Here is a 24,163-nt window from a genome sequence, read left to right as displayed (position 1 = left end):
CAGCTGATGGGACAGTAGAGGGTTAACAGCTGATGGGACAGTAGAGGGTTAACAGCTGATGGTACAGTAGAGGGTTAACAGCTGATGGGACAGTAGAGGGTTAACAGCTGATGGGACAGTAGAGGGTTAACAGCTGATGGGACAGTAGAGGGTTAACAGCTGATGGGACAGTAGAGGGTTAACAGCTGATGGTACAGTAGAGGGTTAACAGCTGATGGGACAGTAGAGGGTTAACAGCTGATGGTACAGTAGAGGGTTAACAGCTGATGGGACAGTAGAGGGTTAACAGCTGATGGGACAGTAGAGGGTTAACAGCTGATGGTACAGTAGAGGGTTAACAGCTGATGGGACAGTAGAGGGTTAACTCACGTCACATTGGAAGGGCTTCTCTCCTGTGTGAGTCCTCATGTGTTCGTCCAGTCCTCTCTTCTGGCTGAAGGCTTTGTTGCACTCGCTGCATTTATAGGGCTTCTCCTGCAGACACACACACACACACACACACACACACACACACACACACACACACACACACACACACACACACACACACACACACACACACACACACACACACACACACACACACACACACACACACACACACACACACACACACACACACACACACACACACACACACACACACACACACACACACACACACACACACACACACACACACACACACACACACACACACACACACACACAGGTTAGAGATGGTCACATTACCTGGCGTACACACACAGAGGAAACACAAGAAAACATGGGAATCACAGACCGCCGTACGGGCCGTCAGAATTCCTGAAAGGAGTCGGAACACCGGGATCAGATCATCAGAACCAGATAACTGTGTGTGTTTGTGTGTGTGTGTGTGTGTGTGTGTGTGTGTGTGTGTGTGTGTGTGTGTGTGTGTGTGTGTGTGTGTGTGTGTGTGTGTGTGTGTGTGTGTGTGTGTGTGTGTGTGTGTGTGTGTTCTCTGGAATCAATGTTATCCACACAGAGACAGAGGGAGGAGGTGAACTGTATCCTGGGAGTTTCTGACCCGTCGGGCTGATAGCGAACGGCCCATTTAAAGCTCAGTTGTCATGGGAACCGGGAGAAAGCAGGAAGTGAGGGTCCTGGGAAACAACGCTATCAAGGGGCGGAGCCAAGAGACACGGGAAACACAAGGAGGAGCAGATCTGTGTGTGTGTGTGTGTGTGTGTGTGTGTGTGTGTGTGTGTGTGTGTGTGTGTGTGTGTGTGTGTGTGTGATGCTGATTCCCACTTAAAGATTCTTCTTCTTCTCTTCTTGTATGACAGACCTAAAAGGGTCAGAGGTCAGGAAACACATGGATGGATTTAGGTGATGTTGCGTACCCAGAATGCATCTCTCTGACCCCCGGTAACATCGAACATCTGTACCTGGTGACCTTCATCTTCAGCAGCTGTTCCCCGCTGACCTCTGACCCCCCCCCCCCCCCTCCATCTGACCACTCAGCACGGTCAGATACAGAGATGCACTTCTGTGTATCACATATCAGCGTCTCAGGTGGTAAACATGTGGAGTTGGAGAAGCAGCATGCTAACAGGGAGGCTCTGCTTGAAAACCCAAATGTATCGCTGAGGAGGATGCAGGTTCAAATCCGACCTGTGGCTCCTTTACGCCCGTCACCCCCTCCCACATGGTCTCTGCTAAACTGGATCAACAATTCTTAAGACCAACCAAAGAAACCCAAAGGATGCGTATGACTACAGGAAAAGTTCCCTGGATCAGGTACTTTTGGAGTCATTACTCAGTGTGAAGGTGGAAGCACATGACCAAAAGGTAAGGTATAAAAACATCCATTGAGAAGTGCATGAGGAAAAGGGTAACCCTGTCAGAGTGAAGCTGCCTCCATGCTCTCACGTCAGAGGATGATGTTCCTTGAGCTCTGCAGAGCACGAGGGTTGATTCTCTAACAGAGACTGCAGAGTGTCACGGATCAGTGTTTCAGAGAACCATCGGGACCGTCAGTGAGTTGAATGAGCTGCTCTCTGATCAGCCACCTGTTCTCAGATCACTGAACTCAGATCTGCACAGACCCTCAGGACTGCACGTTCTGAACACCCAGATATCGGTGCTATCTCCTGCAAATATACAGAACGATGAATATAGCTGATTATAAAGAGTTCATTTTTAGGAAAGGAAACACTCCCCTGAACACTAAAGGAAGGTACTCTAGATACATGTCCCAGAAAATCTGAAAGCATCTGGGATCAAAGCTGATCGTCTGTATTCTCCCTTAAACATGTCATCCTATGAGTTTACTCTACATTACATTTAGCTGAAGCTTTTATCCAAAGAGACTTACAATAAGTGCGTTTGACCAACAAGATACAACCTTGAAGAAAACAGAATCATAAAAGTTCATCAGGTTTCATCGAGCTAAAACATTTCAAGTGCTGCTCAACTGGCTTTAGATAAGCCAGCCCTTTGTTAGTATATATATATAGATGAGGACTTAAGGAGCTCAGCGCAAGTTCAACCAGGAAGACCGTCTTTACTCATCATTTACTTTGTCTATGTTAATACTCTCTCTCCTCTCAATAAGTGATGGGGGGCGTCACTCCCCAGCTTAACCAATCAATTCGCTCTATTCTCACAAGCCTATCGTAGCTCTCCGCTAACCCTTTAAAATCTGCTCTCCCCTCTGACAGCTGTCATTTCAGGTGACGCAACCCTCCTTCCCCCCTTTTCACCTCCTGTCCCTCTGAATCCAGGATGAAGCTAAGCCCCTCCCCTTCAGACCGACCCCAACCATCCATTCACCACCAACAGGGTCAAGCTAAGCCCCTCCCCTTCAGACAGACCCCAACCATCCATTCACCACCACCAGGGTCAAGCTAAGCCCGTCCCCTTCAGACCGACCCCAACTACCCATTCACCGCCACCAGGGTCAAGCTAAGCCACTCCCCTTCATACCGACCCCAACCATCCATTCACCACCACCAGGGTCAAGCTAAGCCCCTCCCCTTCAGACCGACCCCAACTATCCATTCACCACCACCAGGGTCAAGCTAAGCCCCTCCCCTTCATACCGACCCCAACTATCCATTCACCGCCACCAGGGTCAAGCTAAGCCCCTCCCCTTCATACCTGCCCCAACTATCCATTCACCACCACCAGGGTCAAGCTAAGCCCCTCCCCTTCATACCGACCCCAACTATCCATTCACCGCCACCAGGGTCAAGCTAAGCCCCTCCCCTTCATACCTGCCCCAACTATCCATTCACCACCACCAGGGTCAAGCTAAGCCCCTCCCCTTCATACCTGCCCCAACTATCCATTCATCACCACCAGGGTCAAGCTAAGCCCCTCCCCTTCATACCGACCCCAACCATCCATTCACCACCACCAGGGTCAAGCTAAGCCCCTCCCCTTCATACCGACCCCAACTATCCATTCACCGCCACCAGGGTCAAGCTAAGCCCTTCCCCTTCATACCTGCCCCAACTATCCATTCATCACCACCAGGGTCAAGCTAAGCCCCTCCCCTTCATACCGACCCCAACTATCTATTCACCACCATCAGGGTCAAGCTAAGCCCCTCCCCTTCATACCGACCCCAACTACCCATTCACCGCCACCAGGGTCAAGCTAAGCCACTCCCCTTCATACCGACCCCAACCATCCATTCACCACCACCAGGGTCAAGCTAAGCCCCTCCCCTTCATACCGACCCCAACTATCCATTCACCGCCACCAGGGTCAAGCTAAGCCCTTCCCCTTCATACCTGCCCCAACTATCCATTCATCACCACCAGGGTCAAGCTAAGCCCCTCCCCTTCATACCGACCCCAACTATCTATTCACCACCATCAGGGTCAAGCTAAGCCCCTCCCCTTCATACCGACCCCAACTACCCATTCACCGCCACCAGGGTCAAGCTAAGCCACTCCCCTTCATACCGACCCCAACCATCCATTCACCACCACCAGGGTCAAGCTAAGCCCCTCCCCTTCATACCGACCCCAACTATCCATTCACCGCCACCAGGGTCAAGCTAAGCCCCTCCCCTTCAGACCGACCCCAACTATCCATTCACCACCACCAGGGTCAAGCTAAGCCCCTCCCCTTCAGACCGACCCCAACTACCCATTGACCACCACCAGGGTCAAGCTAGGCCCCTCCCCTTCAGACAGACCCCAACCATCCATTCACCACCACCAGTGTCCAGACCCTGGGGGGTTTTCATCGGATCAGTTCTCCCCTCCCTAATGATACTCCTGCACGGGGCCTAATCGCCAAAACTCAATTTCATTCATTTTGGTATTCCTGCAATAAAAATGTTTTCTTATCAAAACCGTCTCTCCTGATTGAAGTGTTGTTGTCTTTGGAAATTTGTTTTACAAACTGTTTTTTGGGTGTGGGACAAAATATGTGTGGACTGTGAAAAAGTGTTCTCTGTGTGTCAGTGGGTATGAGAGGATGAGTCAGAGTGTTCTCTGTGTGTCAGTGGGTATGAGAGGATGAGTCAGAGTGTTCTCTGTGTGTCAGTGGGTATGAGAGGATGAGTCAGAGTGTTCTCTGTGTGTCAGTGGGTATGAGAGGATGAGTCAGAGTGTTCTCTGTGTGTCAGTGGGTATGAGAGGATGAGTCAGAGTGCTCTCTGTGTGTCAGTGGGTATGAGAGGATGAGTCAGAGTGCTCTCTGTGTGTCAGTGGGTATGAGAGGATGAGTCAGAGTGTTCTCTGTGTGTCAGTGGGTATGAGAGGATGAGTCAGAGTGTTCTCTGTGTGTCAGTGGGTATGAGAGGATGAGTCAGAGTGTTCTCTGTGTGTCAGTGGGTATGAGAGGATGAGTCAGAGTGTTCTCTGTGTGTCAGTGGGTATGAGAGGATGAGTCAGAGTGTTCTCTGTGTGTCAGTGGGTATGAGAGGATGAGTCAGAGTGTTCTCTGTGTGTCAGCGGGTATGAGAGGATGAGTCAGAGTGCTCTCTGTGTGTCAGTGGGTATGAGAGGATGAGTCAGAGTGTTCTCTGTGTGTCAGTGGGTATGAGAGGATGAGTCAGAGTGTTCTCTGTGTGTCAGTGGGTATGAGAGGATGAGTCAGAGTGCTCTCTGTGTGTCAGTGGGTATGAGAGGATGAGTCAGAGTGCTCTCTGTGTGTCAGTGGGTATGAGAGGATGAGTCAGAGTGTTCTCTGTGTGTCAGTGGGTATGAGAGGATGAGTCAGAGTGTTCTCTGTGTGTCAGTGGGTATGAGAGGATGAGTCAGAGTGTTCTCTGTGTGTCAGTGGGTATGAGAGGATGAGTCAGAGTGTTCTCTGTGTGTCAGCGGGTATGAGAGGATGAGTCAGAGTGTTCTCTGTGTGTCAGTGGGTATGAGAGGATGAGTCAGAGTGTTCTCTGTGTGTCAGTGGGTATGAGAGGATGAGTCAGAGTGTTCTCTGTGTGTCAGTGGGTATGAGAGGATGAGTCAGAGTGTTCTCTGTGTGTCAGTGGGTATGAGAGGATGAGTCAGAGTGTTCTCTGTGTGTCAGTGGGTATGAGAGGATGAGTCAGAGTGCTCTCTGTGTGTCAGTGGGTATGAGAGGATGAGTCAGAGTGCTCTCTGTGTGTCAGTGGGTATGAGAGGATGAGTCAGAGTGTTCTCTGTGTGTCAGTGGGTATGAGAGGATGAGTCAGAGTGTTCTCTGTGTGTCAGTGGGTATGAGAGGATGAGTCAGAGTGTTCTCTGTGTGTCAGTGGGTATGAGAGGATGAGTCAGAGTGTTCTCTGTGTGTCAGTGGGTATGAGAGGATGAGTCAGAGTGTTCTCTGTGTGTCAGTGGGTATGAGAGGATGAGTCAGAGTGTTCTCTGTGTGTCAGCGGGTATGAGAGGATGAGTCAGAGTGCTCTCTGTGTGTCAGTGGGTATGAGAGGATGAGTCAGAGTGTTCTCTGTGTGTCAGTGGGTATGAGAGGATGAGTCAGAGTGTTCTCTGTGTGTCAGTGGGTCTGAGAGGATGAGTCAGAGTGTTCTCTGTGTGTCAGTGGGTATGAGAGGATGAGTCAGAGTGCTCTCTGTGTGTCAGTGGGTATGAGAGGATGAGTCAGAGTGTTCTCTGTGTGTCAGTGGGTATGAGAGGATGAGTCAGAGTGTTCTCTGTGTGTCAGTGGGTATGAGAGGATGACTCAGAGTGCTCTCTGTGTGTCAGTGGGTATGAGAGGATGAGTCAGAGTGTTCTCTGTGTGTCAGTTGGTATGAGAGGATGAGTCAGAGTGTTCTCTGTGTGTCAGTGGGTATGAGAGGATGACTCAGAGTGTTCTCTGTGTGTCAGTGGGTATGAGAGGATGAGTCAGAGTGCTCTCTGTGTGTCAGTGGGTATGAGAGGATGAGTCAGAGTGTTCTCTGTGTGTCAGTGGGTATGAGAGGATGAGTCAGAGTGTTCTCTGTGTGTCAGTGGGTATGAGAGGATGAGTCAGAGTGTTCTCTGTGTGTCAGTGGGTATGAGAGGATGAGTCAGAGTGTTCTCTGTGTGTCAGTGGGTATGAGAGGATGAGTCAGAGTGGTCTCTGTGTGTCAGTGGGTATGAGAGGATGAGTCAGAGTGTTCTCTGTGTGTCAGTGGGTATGAGAGGATGAGTCAGAGTGTTCTCTGTGTGTCAGTGGGTATGAGAGGATGAGTCAGAGTGTTCTCTGTGTGTCGGTGGGTATGAGAGGATGAGTCAGAGGGTTCTCTGTGTGTCAGTGGGTATGAGAGGATGAGTCAGAGGGTTCTCTGTGTGTCAGTGGGTATGAGAGGATGACTCAGAGTGTTCTCTGTGTGTCAGTGGGTATGAGAGGATGAGTCAGAGTGTTCTCTGTGTGTCAGTGGGTATGAGAGGATGAGTCAGAGTGTTCTCTGTGTGTCAGTGGGTATGAGAGGATGAGTCAGAGTGTTCTCTGTGTGTCAGTGGGTATGAGAGGATGAGTCAGAGTGTTCTCTGTGTGTCAGTGGGTATGAGAGGATGAGTCAGAGTGTTCTCTGTGTGTCAGTGGGTATGAGAGGATGAGTCAGAGTGTTCTCTGTGTGTCAGTGGGTATGAGAGGATGAGTCAGAGTGTTCTCTGTGTGTCAGTGGGTATGAGAGGATGAGTCAGAGTGTTCTCTGTGTGTCAGTGGGTATGAGAGGATGAGTCAGAGTGTTCTCTGTGTGTCAGCGGGTATGAGAGGATGAGTCAGAGTGTTCTCTGTGTGTCAGTGGGTATGAGAGGATGAGTCAGAGTGTTCTCTGTGTGTCAGTGGGTATGAGAGGATGAGTCAGAGTGTTCTCTGTGTGTCAGTGGGTATGAGAGGATGAGTCAGAGTGTTCTCTGTGTGTCAGCGGGTATGAGAGGATGAGTCAGAGTGTTCTCTGTGTGTCAGTGGGTATGAGAGGATGAGTCAGAGTGTTCTCTGTGTGTCAGTGGGTATGAGAGGATGAGTCAGAGTGTTCTCTGTGTGTCAGTGGGTATGAGAGGATGAGTCAGAGTGTTCTCTGTGTGTCAGTGGGTATGAGAGGATGAGTCAGAGTGTTCTCTGTGTGTCAGTGGGTATGAGAGGATGAGTCAGAGTGTTCTCTGTGTGTCAGTGGGTATGAGAGGATGAGTCAGAGTGTTCTCTGTGTGTCAGTGGGTATGAGAGGATGAGTCAGAGTGTTCTCTGTGTGTCAGTGGGTATGAGAGGATGAGTCAGAGTGTTCTCTGTGTGTCAGTGGGTATGAGAGGATGAGTCAGAGTGTTCTCTGTGTGTCAGTGGGTATGAGAGGATGAGTCAGAGTGTTCTCTGTGTGTCAGTGGGTATGAGAGGATGAGTCAGAGTGTTCTCTGTGTGTCAGCGGGTATGAGAGGATGAGTCAGAGTGTTCTCTGTGTGTCAGTGGGTATGAGAGGATGAGTCAGAGTGTTCTCTGTGTGTCAGTGGGTATGAGAGGATGAGTCAGAGTGTTCTCTGTGTGTCAGTGGGTATGAGAGGATGAGTCAGAGTGTTCTCTGTGTGTCAGTGGGTATGAGAGGATGAGTCAGAGTGTTCTCTGTGTGTCAGTGGGTATGAGAGGATGAGTCAGAGTGTTCTCTGTGTGTCAGTGGGTATGAGAGGATGAGTCAGAGTGTTCTCTGTGTGTCAGTGGGTATGAGAGGATGAGTCAGAGTGTTCTCTGTGTGTCAGTGGGTATGAGAGGATGAGTCAGAGTGTTCTCTGTGTGTCAGTGGGTATGAGAGGATGAGTCAGAGTGTTCTCTGTGTGTCAGTGGGTATGAGAGGATGAGTCAGAGTGTTCTCTGTGTGTCAGTGGGTATGAGAGGATGAGTCAGAGTGTTCTCTGTGTGTCAGTGGGTATGAGAGGATGAGTCAGAGTGCTCTCTGTGTGTCAGTGGGTATGAGAGGATGAGTCAGAGTGTTCTCTGTGTGTCAGTGGGTATGAGAGGATGACTCAGAGTGTTCTCTGTGTGTCAGTGGGTCTGAGAGGATGAGTCAGAGTGCTCTCTGTGTGTCAGTGGGTATGAGAGGCAGACTCACCCTGGTGTGAGTGCGGATGTGCATCTTCAGCCCGTCGTTCTTACTGAAGGCTTTGTCGCAGTACGGACACTGGTACGGACGCTCACCTGGAACACAAAAACACTCTTTACAAACCCAACACGAGCTCCATGAAGACAGAGAAATGCATGCACAAGAAAAGCTCTGACTTCGTAGGAAATCAGTCATTTTGTGTGCGCTTGTCTTTGAGGACACATCTGAGTTCAGGAGCGACAGAGTGAGGACATGTTCAGAACGTTTGCCCTTGTTCTCTTTTCTAAGGCCTTTTAGACGGTGAAGACTTGGTTAGTAGGTTCATCCTGAATCAGGGTCATATTGGAAGATACAGATTAGATGAGAGGTGTTTCATTGATCCCAATTTGGGAAATGTTTGCAGCTTAAAAACAACAAAACAAGGCATTGAGTAGAAAGAGTAGAAATAAACAATACCAGAATTGAAACGTCTAAAAATAAAAGGAAATCAGCACAAAAAGGAGAACATGTGAGATAGTGTATCTTGTGGTTGTTGTGTTGAGGCTGGGGTTCAGGGCTGAGGGGATTGTTGTCACTGACTGGAGCCCCCTCCTCAGATTCATCACTCCGATGCTCCCTGACTCTCTGCAGGTCTACACCCTGATCCTCTCCATGCTATCAGAGCTAACACGGAGACATCAGAGGAAGCGATCAGGCGGATCAAACGTCCCGGCGTCAGATGCTATCGCTGTGATGACGACGGAGGGAAAGTGACGGGCTGTCAGTCAGAGCGCTCGCTGACACATGGCTCTGTTTACTGCAGCTGATCCAGGGTCAGATAGCAGCACCAGGCCTGATTACTGACCTGCAGACAGGATGTGAGGTCACCGAGCGCCGCACGCAAACACACGCTCAGACAGGACGACACGGGGAAATAAAGGCTGAATTAATGCAAAGACGAAGCGCTCATCGAACCAAAGGTCTTATAACAACACGGCAGGGAATCTGGGTTAACACCAACTTCCTCCGTTATGAGTTTACACACGTGATCACGGTTTAATGAAAGCTAAATATAGAAACCTGCAGCAGCACATTTCCTCATTACTGCAGTTTCATTCCTCCATGCTAATCTCTCTTTAGTGACTAATTGTTGAGAGGCTGTTATTAATGCGGGAGATGCTCTGCCCCTTTAAATAAAAAGGTTAATTAGCTGTGTTTCTCTGGGAGTCATCGTGCAGAGGTGCGTATTACAGCAGAACCCACCAGGGGAGAGAGAGAGAGGAATATCATCTCCTGCTTCTATGCTGGAGGTGTTTCATCGGGACGTGCAGAGTGACATGTTGTCTTTGCAGTTTCTTACTGACATCAAACCATGGAGAAACTGGATTGGCTGTTAACAAAGGCAGAGTGGGAGTGGAGCAAAATACACGGCAGCCATCATCATCACACACACACACACACACACACACACACACACACACACACACACACACACACACACACACACACACACACACACACACACACACACACACACACACACACACACACACACACACACACACACACACACACACACACACACACACACACACACACACACACACACACACACACACACACTTGTTAACAGAGTCCATTTTATTTTTAGGTGAATCTTTTGTATATTTTAATCATTTTAAATCTGCATTTTGAATACCTGAATATTCTTAATAATTAAAATGGCATTGCTCTTTAAAACAGGGGTTCTCTCAATATTATATTTATATCATATTTTATTGTTTTATTTTATTGGAATATTACTTTAGCTTCTTGTGTTAATATATCTCATTTGATCTTTTATTACACATTTATTACTACATATTTTGTTTAATTTGTTCATTGCTATTCTTTCTCAACTGACACGAAAAACAATTTCCCCCCTGGATTATGAAAGTATTTCTGATGCTATGTTATCGTTGCATCAGTGGAATAATATGGTCTTAAATGACAATAATATCCTCTGTCTCTGTGAAACGGTATCATCTAACCAAAGCAGTTACAGTGTCGGGTTTATTCATGTCCCACAGATCCAGTTTCAGCAGAGGAGCTCCAGCTGTCACAGAGCAGACAGACGAGTCGGGTCTAAATCCCTCTTAAACCCAGCAGAGCTTCAGAGGAACGACAACAGGTCAGAAATAAATGGTCCTGGTGTCGGCGTGGAAAGGGTTAACGTGACATCTGATCACTGAGGCTGACCCCCCCAGTCTTTGTTGACAAACACAGGATGTGAATCCCATATGTGCTGCAGAAAGACGAGATGCTAAAGCTAAGTCCTGTGTAGCATGTGTGGTATCGGGTTCAGGAGCTAACATTAGCCTCGGGGGTCCTGGGGAAGACATTAGTGAGCTAACTGCACCGTGAGAGCTAGCAGCCTGGAGTACATCCCTCCCAGGAGCTAGATGTTGTTAGCAAAGAGTCCAGAGACCTGCAAACAGCTAACTCCCTGCTAACAGCTAACTCCCTGCTAACAGCTAACTCCCTGCTAACAGCTAACTCCCTGCTAACAGCTCACTCCCTGCTAACAGCTAACTCCCTGCTAAGAGCTAACTCCCTGCTAACAGCTAACTCCCTGCTAACAGCTCACTCCCTGCTAACAGCTAACTCCCCGCTAACAGCTAACTCCCTGCTAAGAGCTAACTCCCCGCTAACAGCTCACTACCTGCTAACAGCTAACTCCCTGCTAACAGCTCACTCCCTGCTAACAGCTAACTACCTGCTAACAGCTAACTACCTGCTAACAGCTCACTCCCTTCTAACAGCTCACTCCCTGCTAACAGCTCACTCCCTGCTAACAGCTAACTCCCTGCTAACAGCTCACTCCCTGCTAACAGCTCACTCCCTGCTAACAGCTCACTCCCTGCTAACAGCTAACTCCCTGCTAACAGCTCACTCCCTGCTAACAGCTAACTCCCTGCTAACAGCTCACTCCCTGCTAACAGCTAACTCCCTGCTAACAGCTCACTCCCTGCTAACAGCTAACTACCTGCTAACAGCTAACTCCCTGCTAACAGCTCACTCCCTGCTAACAGCTCACTCCCTGCTAACAGCTCACTCCCTGCTAACAGCTAACTACCTGCTAACAGCTCACTCCCCGCTAACAGCTAACTCCCCGCTAACAGCTAACTCCCCGCTAACAGCTCACTCCCCGCTAACAGCTAACTCCCCGCTAACAGCTCACTCCCTGCTAACAGCTAACTCCCTGCTAACAGCTAACTCCCTGCTAACAGCTAACTCCCTGCTAACAGCTCACTCCCTGCTAACAGCTAACTACCTGCTAACAGCTAACTACCTGCTAACAGCTCACTCCCTGCTAACAGCTAACTCCCTGCTAACAGCTCACTCCCTGCTAACAGCTAACTACCTGCTAACAGCTAACTCCCTGCTAACAGCTCACTCCCTGCTAACAGCTAACTCCCTGCTAACAGCTAACTCCCTGCTAACAGCTAACTCCCTGCTAACAGCTCACTCCCTGCTAACAGCTAACTACCTGCTAACAGCTAACTACCTGCTAACAGCTCACTCCCTGCTAACAGCTAACTCCCTGCTAACAGCTCACTCCCTGCTAACAGCTAACTACCTGCTAACAGCTAACTCCCTGCTAACAGCTCACTCCCTGCTAACAGCTAACTACCTGCTAACAGCTCACTCCCTGCTAACAGCTAACTCCCTGCTAACAGCTCACTCCCTGCTAACAGCTAACTCCCTGCTAACAGCTCACTCCCTGCTAACAGCTAACTCCCTGCTAACAGCTCACTCCCTGCTAACAGCTAACTCCCTGCTAACAGCTAACTCCCTGCTAACAGCTCACTCCCTGCTAACAGCTAACTCCCTGCTAACAGCTCACTACCTGCTAACAGCTCACTCCCTGCTAACAGCTAACTCCCTGCTAACAGCTCACTCCCTGCTAACAGCTAACTCCCCGCTAACAGCTCACTCCCCGCTAACAGCTCACTCCCCGCTAACAGCTAACTCCCCGCTAACAGCTAACTCCCCGCTAACAGCTCACTCCCCGCTAACAGCTCACTCCCCGCTAACAGCTAACTCCCTGGTAACAGCTCACTCCCTGCTAACAGTTAACTCCCTGCTAACAGCTAACTCCCTGCTAACAGCTAACTCCTTGCTAACAGCTCACTACCTGCTAACAGCTAACTCCCTGCTAACAGCTAACTCCCTGCTAACAGCTAACTCCTTGCTAACAGCTCACTCCCCGCTAACAGCTCACTCCCTGCTAACAGCTAACTCCCTGCTAACAGCTAACTCCCTGCTAACAGCTAACTCCTTGCTAACAGCTCACTCCCCGCTAACAGCTAACTCCCTGCTAACAGCTAACTCCTTGCTAACAGCTCACTCCCCGCTAACAGCTAACTCCCTGGTAACAGCTCACTCCCTGCTAACAGCTAACTCCCTGCTAACAGCTAACTCCTTGCTAACAGCTCACTCCCCGCTAACAGCTCACTCCCTGCTAACAGCTCACTACCTGCTAACAGCTAACTCCCTGCTAACAGCTAACTCCCTGCTAACAGCTCACTCCCTGCTAACAGCTCACTCCCCGCTAACAGCTCACTCCCCGCTAACAGCTAACTCCCCGCTAACAGCTCACTCCCCGCTAACAGCTCACTCCCCGCTAACAGCTAACTCCCCGCTAACAGCTAACTCCCCGCTAACTACCTGCTAACAGCTAACTCTCCTACTAACAGCTAACTCCCCGCTAACTACCTGCTAACAGCTAACTACCTGCTAACAGCTAACTCCCTGCTAACAGCTAACTCCCTGCTAACAGCTCACTCCCTGCTAACAGCTCACTCCCTGCTAACAGCTCACTCCCTGCTAACAGCTCACTCCCTGCTAACAGCTCACTCCCTGCTAACAGCTCACTCCCTACTAACAGCTAACTCCCTGCTAACAGCTAACTCCCTGCTAACAGCTAACTCCCTGCTAACAGCTAACTCCCTGCTAACAGCTAACTCCCTGCTAACAGCTAACTCCCTGCTAACAGCTAACTCCCTGCTAACAGCTAACTCCTTGCTAACAGCTAACTGTAATAAGTGTGCAATACTTCCACTTGCACTACTGTTACCTGGCTGCTATCACACTATTTACATGCTACACTTATTTAAAAAAGATACTGTTACTGTACTCATTGTTGTCCACCTTTGTGTAATGTATATCTCTAATATTGAATGCATGCCTCTTAATTCGTGTCTGTCCTCTTCACATTTGCAGTAACAATGTATCCCGCCATTGTTGGACTTATTAAGGTATTCTGCTTCTGAAACACAGCGGCTCTGTGCGCCTCATCTGGAAATGCTAACAGAGAAATTGATGCTACTTGATATCGTTAAGAGGTCCCTTATAGACCCTGCTTCTCTTCATGGCAGCAACTTTAGCAGACAGGAAGTAAACAGATGCTGCTGCGGACCCTCTGCAGTCACATTCCTGTGTTTCTGTGTTACTGTAACCCGAGACGCTCCACTTATGGTGCAGATTGTTCAGATTGAGGCAGATTGCTCGGGGATTACCGCGCTGAGCCCCGGCTTTACGTGTGTGGAGATGCTAACTGATTTAGCATGTGCTGAAACAGAACCCCGTCTCTTTGACCCCAGAGTCTCCCCCCTGCTGGGCCCTCACACTCCTGATGCTAATCGATCCGTTTGGCACCCCTCCAGTGTGTGTGTGTGTGTGTGTGTGTGTGTGTGTGTGTGTGTGTGTGTGTGTGTGTGTGTGTGTGTGTGTGTGTGTGTGTGAGTGTTCAAGGTTTCAAGGCTTTTATTGTCATTTGTACATAGCTACAGTGTAGTTATGACAATGAAAATCTCTGGCTACTCCAAAACAATAAAACAGATAAATAATGCAAGTAAATACAAATAAAATGTGTGTGTGTGTGTGTGTGTGTGTGTGTGTGTGTGTGTGTGTGTGTGTGTGTGTGTGTGTGTGTGTGTGTGTGTGTGTGTGTGTGTGTGTGTGTGTGTGTGTGTGTGTGTGTGTGTGTGTGTGTGTGTGTGTGTGTGTCCCGGCTGCTCAGCAGATGGTCCTGCAGCTTCAGTGTTATGGAGAGTGTATGTAGCTCGAGGCTCGGAGCTGAAACACATTAGTTCTGTCCGTCAGATATGAATTCCCCGTTTCCTCCGGAGGGTGCAGACGAGGCAGACGAGGCAGATGATGAAGGCCACCGTCGGCCTCGTGTCGCAGAGGAAGCGTGATTTATATTTATTTATATCTCCTTTGATCCGCTGTACCAAACATCTCTTACACTTGACCTCTCCATTACTGCGCCGTCTCACTAGATTTCTCCACTTCCTCAAACAATTCCCTTAAAGTCGCCCTGCAGGAATCAGACACACCTCCACACATGCAGCGGATTAAAGCCCTGACACGCGACTCATAAACACCAGCAGACAATTAAAGTGCACCTTCAGGCACGCTTTGAAGAAGGTAAAAACACTGGAAGTGCATCCTCTCCTTGAGAAACTCTAGATCTGATGCAGGAGTCAGGCCTATGTTCAACGGAAACATCGGGGAGATTAAACTCTTCATATTCTGACTCAGATCAGGAGTCTGTTGTGCACAACAACTGGCGACTAGCAGACCTATTGGCATTGTTAGCATTGTTAGCATTGTTAGCATGGTTAGCATGGTTAGCATGGCTAGCTTCTTCTTTCGTCCATGCAAGGTTTCCCAAAGCTTTAAGCAAGTTAAATGTATACCTTATAAGACTTAGATGACTTAAATGACTTTACAAAAAACTAAATTGAAGAGGAGAACCACACTAACAGTTAGGATAGATGTTCGCTATCATTTAGAGATAGCAAATGACTTATTTATGCTTTCTTTTTAGATTAATTAAATCAATATATTTGAGAGTTCTTATGAGTTCATGGGAAGCTTGTCATCGTGTTGGTTAGCTTGTCATCGTGTTGGTTAGCTTGTTAGCTTGTTAGCTTGTTAGCTTGTCAGCTTGTTAGCTTGTAACTGGCAGTGGCTGAAATATCCTTAGTGGGTGTCAAACATAAAAAAACATGCAGGTAGATACGGAGGGAAGCTCGAGAGCTTTTTGTTGGTTCACACAGAGTTCCTCAGGTTTAAAGCAAGTCAAATGTAAGATGTGTAAAGACCTTCTAATACCACTGACATTTGAAATATAGGAAAATAACTTAATCTGTCTTTGCTGTCACAACGTTCACTTTGCTACTGTGATAAAAACCATCCGCTCTGCTCTGTCTTTGCTGAAGACTATTTCCATGTCCATGTGTTGGTGTTTGTTTATCAGACCGTGATTGGCTGTTTCCCAGCCCATCTTTCAGGAGTTTCTTTGGATGTCTGAGGGAGGTGCACAGACGTCCTCCCCCTCTCTAGGGACAGATCTCGGACACATCAGAGTCAGTAAAGTCAGACCTTTTGGGGACATACACATAAAAAGAGTTCAAGCTGCGTTAGCAAAGCACTTTTTCTCACGAGGACAAACAGAATCCTGTTCACTAAATATCTCCAGAGGTCGACCAGATGTCCGTTGACTCTGTCGTGAGAGTTTTCAGAATCTAACAGTTTATCATTAACGTCACTAATGACACCAGCATCAGGATCCTTTGTTCAGAGTGCATGTTTAAGTGTTATGATCTGCCTCCACTGGGGTTATATTGACTATAAGACAAGACGCTTATTGCCACTGCAGTTAAACAAACATGTAATAGCAGTGCTGAGAGGCTCCATGGAGGAAAGGTGAACGTTAAGTATAGAAAATGATAATTAAGGAACATGTACTGTACTTTTCCTGCATCACAGCTATTCAAGGTAAACTTAACCTGATTTGTAGGAACATTTTCTGGCAAGGGCGTATAATTATCTGAATGTTTCACAATTTAATTGGCGGTGATTTACTGACGTTAAAATGCTCGAACACAGGCTCAGGATCTACTGTAACTGTAAAACCACTCCTCTCTTTCCGTCTGAGGGAAACCAGACGCTGGGTTTGGCCGCTTTGAGAAGTGTAATACAACCTGATAATAACTGAGTTTAGGGTTGGACCAGAAGAGGCCTCGACTGGGAGAGCATGGACGTGTTGTTCCTCTGAAACATTAAGAAGTTACCCTGATGACGAAGAGGTCCTTCTCCGTTTGTTTTAACATTGAAACTACTATGAAACCAATGTATGGAAATGTGACACTTTTAAAGGTTTGAATGGATTATGAATTGGTAGATAAAAGTCTAAACGACAAGCACAGAAGCACCTTCCTCCCTCCCCCATTGGACGCACTACCTCGTCTTTCAAAATAAAGGCCCACTAGGTTAATAGAAACCCATGGAAGTACCAAGATTTTTCATAATAAAAGCCCCTCATAGTGACTTTATGTTAACAGGAACCTACAGGAGTACCTCGTCTTTCAAAATAAAAGCCCCCGACAGGAGGAGACGCCTCTGTGCCTCAGAAACTAATTTCTCTGAGCTCGACACTACGAAGCTAAAGGAATCCAAAGCAAACATCAGATACTTCACACTCTCCAGCTGCTTTAATGCTTCCCTTTAATCTGGTTTCTCCCAGAATGCTGTGCAGTGTTTGTTGGTAAGATGATCGGGGAGTGACTCCCTGAGGGTCCGCACAGAGTCTCTGTGTTCAGCAGGTAAATAATCAATGCTGACCTGTTCCTGTGGAGCAGGAAGTGAGGCAACACGCAGAGCTCCTGTCGTCCAGAGAGACGACTCAGAGCCTCGGCTGGCGGCCGTCAGGAGGAACGATCAGAAACTAGAGAATCACATATCTGAAGAATTTACAGCGTGTTCACTGAAGATCTGACTTCACTGCCATGTTGTGGTGAAGAAGTAGCATGAGTTGGAAAGGGTTAAATATGTATTAATGTCATTAGAAGTTTATTAATAACCATAATGTTCAAAAGATGTATAAAACTCTGTGTGTCTGAGAGACGTGAAACATTGGAAGGTTTGAATGGAGTATCAATCAGAAGATAAAAGTTTAAACTAAATGAATAATCAGTACAGTTACCATCTAATGCTTTTATTTTGAAAAACGAGGAATGAAGTTTTTGGTTAAGGTACATTTAATGTTAGGCGCTTTTCTTTTGAAAAAAACAAGATATCTATGAAGGTTCCCATTAACATAAAGTGACTGTCTGGGACCTAACGTACAGTCACAGGTAGGCTTTTATTTTGAAAAAAGAATGTACTAACATAGGTTCCTGTTGACAAACGGTAACTGATTGGGGCTTTTAATTTGAAAAGAGTAGGTAGAATGTGTGTAGTTAAAGGTGGGGAATGCAATTCACTTCAGAAACACTTTTTGTTATATTCCATGGAATGCTCTTAACATCCCGATAGCAATGAATATCTGAAGAGCTTTGACAATAAATACATAAAGGAATCTCATCAGTGGAAGCTGTGGTGCTGTAAAAAGCCCGACCAATCATCTGAGCCGGCTAAAGTAACTGGATGGCCTACCTGCCTGTCAGCCTTCCATCTGTGCACAAACTGATCTCGTGCCCTCATTGGTCATGTGCGCATTCGTGTGTGTTGGAGGAGGGGCTCTGTGAGGAAGTGGCAGATTTTTTCCGGTTTTGTATTTTCTAATTCTAGCGCACTCGAGCTGGTTTCTCCAAAATTACATAACCCACCTTTAATCTGTAGGTAAACATAAAGTCAGCTTTGGTGTTTTATTTTGAAAAAAAGTTACTCCTGTGGGAAAACATGAAGTGACTGTCTGGGACTTTTAATATGAAAAAATAAATAAACTTATTTGGGTTCCCATTAACGTACAGTCACTGTTTGGGGCTTTTATTTTGAAAAAAGTAGGCAGAATGAGGTAATGTGTGTAGTTAATCTGTAGGGTAAATTTAGCCCCGTCCACACGAAGACGAAACGGAGACGAAAACCAACCGAACGTTAGCGGATATCGGCTCTGTGTGGACGAACCGTCTCTACGATAGAGAACGTTAGCGGATATCGGCTCCGTGTGGACGAACCGTCTATACGATAGAGAACGTTAGCGGATATCGGCTCCGTGTGGACGAACCGTCTCTACGATAGAGAACGTTAGCGGATATCGGCTCCGTGTGGACGAACCGTCTATACGATAGAGAACGTTAGCGGATATCGGCTCCGTGTGGACGAACCGTCTCTACGATAGAGAACGTTAGCGGATATCGGCTCCGTGTGGACGAACCGTCTATACGATAGAGAACGTTAGCGGATATCGGCTCCGTGTGGACGAACCGTCTCTACGATAGAGAACGTTAGCGGATATCGGCTCCGTGTGGACGAACCGTCTCTACGATAGAGAACGTTAGCGGATATCGGCTCCGTGTGGACGAACCGTCTATACGATAGAGAACGTTAGCGGATATCGGCTCCGTGTGGACGAACCGTCTCTACGATAGAGAACGTTAGCGGATATCGGCTCCGTGTGGACGAACCGTCTCTACGATAGAGAACGTTAGCGGATATCGGCTCCGTGTGGACGAACCGTCTCTACGATAGAGAACGTTAGCGGATATCGGCTCCGTGTGGACGAACCGTCTCTACGATAGAGAACGTTAGCGGATATCGGCTCCGTGTGGACGAACCGTCTATACGATAGAGAACGTTAGCGGATATCGGCTCCGTGTGGACGAACCGTCTCTACGATAGAGAACGTTAGCGGATATCGGCTCCGTGTGGACGAACCGTCTCTACGATAGAGAACGTTAGCGGATATCGGCTCCGTGTGGACGAACCGTCTATACGATAGAGAACGTTAGCGGATATCGGCTCCGTGTGGACGAACCGTCTCTACGATAGAGAACGTTAGCGGATATCGGCTCCGTGTGGACGAACCGTCTATACGATAGAGAACGTTAGCGGATATCGGCTCCGTGTGGACGAACCGTCTCTACGATAGAGAACGTTAGCGGATATCGGCTCCGTGTGGACGAACCGTCTCTACGATAGAGAACGTTAGCGGATATCGGCTCCGTGTGGACGAACCGTCTCTACGATAGAGAACGTTAGCGGATATCGGCTCCGTGTGGACGAACCGTCTATACGATAGAGAACGTTAGCGGATATCGGCTCCGTGTGGACGAACCGTCTATACGATAGAGAACGTTAGCGGATATCGGCTCCGTGTGGACGAACCGTCTATACGATAGAGAACGTTAGCGGATATCGGCTCTGTGTGGACGAACCGTCTCTACGATTGAGAACGTTAGCGAATATCGGCTCTGTGTGGACGAACCGTCTCTACGATAGAGAACGTTAGCGGATATCGGCTCCGTGTGGACGAACCGTCTATACGATAGAGAACGTTAGCGGATATCGGCTCCGTGTGGACGAACCGTCTCTACGATAGAGAACGTTAGCGGATATCGGCTCTGTGTGGACGAACCGTCTCTACGATAGAGAACGTTAGCGGATATCGACTCAGTGTGGACGAACCGTCTCTACGATAGAGAACGTTAGCGGATATCGGCTCCGTGTGGACGAACCGTCTATACGATAGAGAACGTTAGCGGATATCGGCTCCGTGTGGACGAACCGTCTCTACGATAGAGAACGTTAGCGGATATCGGCTCCGTGTGGACGAACCGTCTATACGATAGAGAACGTTAGCGGATATCAGCTCCGTGTGGACGAACCGTCTATACGATAGAGAACGTTAGCGGATATCGGCTCTGTGTGGACAAACCATCTCTTTGATAGAGAACGTTAGCGGATATCGGCTTCGTGTGGACGAACCGTCTATATGATAGAGAACGTTAGCGGATATCGGCTCCGTGTGGACGAACCGTCTATACGATAGAGAACGTTAGCGGATATCGGCTCCGTGAGGACGAACCGTCTATACGATAGAGAACGTTAGCGGATATCGGCTTCGTGTGGACGAACCGTCTATACAATAGAGAACGTTAGCGGATATCGGCTCCGTGTGGACGAACCGTCTATACGATAGAGAACGTTAGCGGATATCGGCTCCGTGTGGACGAACCGGCTATACGATAGAGAACGTTAGCGGATATCGGCTCCGTGTGGACGAACCGTCTATACGATAGAGAACGTTAGCGGATATCAGCTCCGTGTGGACGAACCGTCTATACGATAGAGAACGTTAGCGGATATCGGCTCTGTGTGGACAAACCATCTCTTTGATAGAGAACGTTAGCGGATATCGGCTTTGTGTGGACGAACCGTCTATATGATAGAGAACGTTAGCGGATATCGGCTCCGTGTGGACGAACCATCTATACGATAGAGAACGTTAGCGGATATCGGCTCCGTGTGGACGAACCGTCTATACGATAGAGAACGTTAGCGGATATCGGCTTCGTGTGGACGAACCGTCTATACGATAGAGAACGTTAGCGGATATCGGCTCCGTGTGGACGAACCGTCTATACGATAGAGAACGTTAGCGGATATCGGCTCTGTGTGGACAAACCATCTCTTTGATAGAGAACGTTAGCGGATATCGGCTTTGTGTGGACGAACCGTCTATATGATAGAGAACGTTAGCGGATATCGGCTCCGTGTGGACGAACCATCTATACGATAGAGAACGTTAGCGGATATCGGCTCCGTGTGGACGAACCGTCTATACGATAGAGAACGTTAGCGGATATCGGCTTCGTGTGGACGAACCGTCTATACGATAGAGAACGTTAGCGGATATCGGCTCCGTGTGGACGAACCGTCTATACGATAGAGAACGTTAGCGGATATCGGCTCTGTGTGGACAAACCATCTCTTTGATAGAGAACGTTCTCTCTCTCTCTCTCTCTCTCTCAAAAAGGCAACCAACAAAAAGATTTACAGCCCGTTGGGGTCAGAGGTCGCGGCTCGATGCTTTCTGGGAGTTTCTCTGAGTCTTTTCTCTCTCTGTCGGCTCCCACCCCTCCCCCAGCATTCCTCCCTTTTGTTTATTCTATATAAACACAATCAGACCACACACTCCCTCTCTGCTGCACACACACATGTACGCAAACACACACACACCTCACACACACACAAAGGACGCTGTTGACAGAGTGTGTTAGGACCGTCGTTCTGCCACCGCTCTCACACACACACACACAAACACACACACACTCAAACCAATACACTAGCCATGTCAACACTTGACAGGAGGGTCTTTGTGATTTGGGCTTAAACTAAAGTGTCTAATATTATGTGTGTTAAATAACCCAACAGTAAACAGCTGTACGGATAAGATTCACTCAACATCCCGTAGGTTTCCATTAATGTACACACCCACCCACCCACCCACCCACACACACCCCCACACACACACACACACACACACACACACACACACTGGCTGTCTCTCTCTTCTTCACTGCTACTAAACTCTTTCTGCCAGAAACTGTAATTGTGTCCAGTTTTAATCCACATGTTCACATCCTGGTTCTTCTTAACTCTGTATTTGATCTGAAGGAGGATGTTAGTGATGAGAGGAGAAACAAGCTGAGCTAAGGTTAGCAGCAGCCCAACAGAAACTCTGATTTTAACCTCAAACTGAAATGTATCCACTGTTTTTACTGCTTTATATCAGAGGAGAAACTGAAGCTGAACACTACAACTCCCATGATGCCACGCTGCGTTTCATTCAGAGAGCGCTCGTAGCAGGAAATACAAACTAATATCTAACCCCACACACACACACACACACACACACACACACACACACACACACACACACACACACACACACACACACACACCTTGTCAACACCTGAGAGGAAGGTCTTTCTGATTAAAGTGTAAAACATGTGTTATTTGATGTGCTTTATATACCAGTAAACACTATATGTATAATTGATTTGCTCGTTAAGGGCTAATGAGGACGTGGTGTTACAGCGATCTAACAGGACGACACGTGAGGACGATTGGTATCGCTCTTATGTTTAGATGTATATTTAGATAGGGTTAGGGTTAGATATTAGTTTGTATTTCCTGCTACGAGCGCTCTCTGAATAAAACGCAGCGTGGCATCATGGGAGTTGTAGTGTTCAGCTTCAGTTTCTCCTCTGATATAAAGCAGTAAAAACAGTGGATACATTTCAGTTTGAGGTTAAAATCAGAGTTTCTGTTGGGCTGCTGCTAACCTTAGCTCAGCTTGTTTCTCCTCTCATCACTAACATCCTCCTTCAGATCAAATACAGAGTTAAGAAGAACCAGGATGTGAACATGTGGATTAAAACTGGACACAATTACAGTTTCTGGCAGAAAGAGTTTAGTAGCAGTGAAGAAGAGAGAGACAGCCAGTGTGTGTGTGTGTGTGTGTGTGTGTGTGTGTGTGTGTGTGTGTGTGTGTGTGTGTGTGTGTGTGTGTGTGTGTGTGTGTGTGTGTGTGTGTGTGTTGGTAGGGAAACACACAGGAATGTGTAGTTTCCAGTTTAATGAACCTCAGTGTGTGGCAGAGACCGGAACTAGCATCGTGGGGGGGGGGGGGGGTATAAAATCAGAGTGTGAGATATATTTTATTACGGTGTAAAGACAATAAGAGCGGAGCATCATTTAAAATACACGAGATGAGAAGATGCAGACGACACACACCTTTATGTTTTCAGGTTTTCACAGGAAGTCGGAGTTTAAACCCTAAGTTTACCCGTTTGTATTAAACACTGTTTTATTTAGTAATTATGTTCTTCTTTATATTTTTGTATACGAAAACCAGAATTACCCGTCGACCTTTACACAACTCTGACGAGGGGGGGTGGGGGGGGGAGAGCAGAGCATGCTTGTGAACTGTCAACGGGGGTTGCCGTGTTATGCGGGCCCACTGCACCTCGCGGGAGCGCGCACAGCGTACAGCCAAAACTCAGACATTTCAATGATCTGTGCGGCACCGATAGGTTTGGAAACGGTATCATTTCCTTTTTGAAGGGCATGAATAACACGGCATAACACGGCATAACACGGCATAACACCGGAGCCTCGCTGCGGGGAAACTTTGGCGCTGTTCTGAGTTTGTTCTAGTCTGTCAAAATGACGGACTGCTTTCAGATTCAGTTAAAAAAATCCGTCATAGACGGAAGATATTGGGTTAACGCGATCTCTGCTACTGTGTCTCCTTTAACTCTGTGTGCTCTGATGATACTCCAGATACATTTATCTCTGTCCGATGTTGAGGGTGAGTTTATCTCAGGTGTCTCTCACCTGTGTGATGTGGACCCTCTATAATACAGGTCTCAGGTGTCTCTCACCTGTGTGACGTGGACCCTCTATAATACAGGTCTCAGGTGTCTCTCACCTGTGTGACGTGGACCCTATATAATACAGGTCTCAGGTGTCTCTCACCTGTGTGACGTGGACCCTATATAATACAGGTCTCAGGTGTGTCTCACCTGTGTGACGTGGACCCTCTATAATACAGGTCTCAGGTGTCTCTCACCTGTGTGACGTGGACCCTATATAATACAGGTCTCAGGTGTCTCTCACCTGTGTGACGTGGACCCTATATAATACAGGTCTCAGGTGTGTCTCACCTGTGTGATGTGGACCCTCTATAATACAGGTCTCAGGTGTCTCTCACCTGTGTGACGTGGACCCTCTATAATACAGGTCTCAGGTGTCTCTCACCTGTGTGACGTGGACCCTATATAATACAGGTCTCAGGTGTCTCTCACCTGTGTGACGTGGACCCTATATAATACAGGTCTCAGGTGTGTCTCACCTGTGTGACGTGGACCCTCT

The 24,163-nt window shown here is 47.8% G+C and overlaps 1 protein-coding gene across 1 annotated transcript in view; it reads right to left on the bottom strand.

The window, feature by feature from the left end:
* Nucleotides 1-24,163, bottom strand: part of prdm5 (PR domain containing 5) — a gene marked incomplete at its 5' end in the record, with an annotated part of 48,872 nt that overhangs the window by 14,609 nt on the left and 10,100 nt on the right. The window contains 2 exons of the mRNA XM_079651192.1: nt 370-474; nt 8,480-8,565. Of these exons, the coding sequence (XP_079507318.1) occupies nt 370-474; nt 8,480-8,565 (191 nt within the window). The remainder of the gene's footprint in view (nt 1-369; nt 475-8,479; nt 8,566-24,163) is intronic.

This window comes from Notothenia rossii (genome assembly GCF_949606895.1).
Source record: "Notothenia rossii genome assembly, chromosome: 1".
Classification (NCBI taxonomy): Eukaryota; Metazoa; Chordata; class Actinopteri; order Perciformes; family Nototheniidae; genus Notothenia; species Notothenia rossii.
Note: the sequence above shows the minus strand (reverse complement) of the source record. Positions and strands in the feature narration are given on the sequence as shown.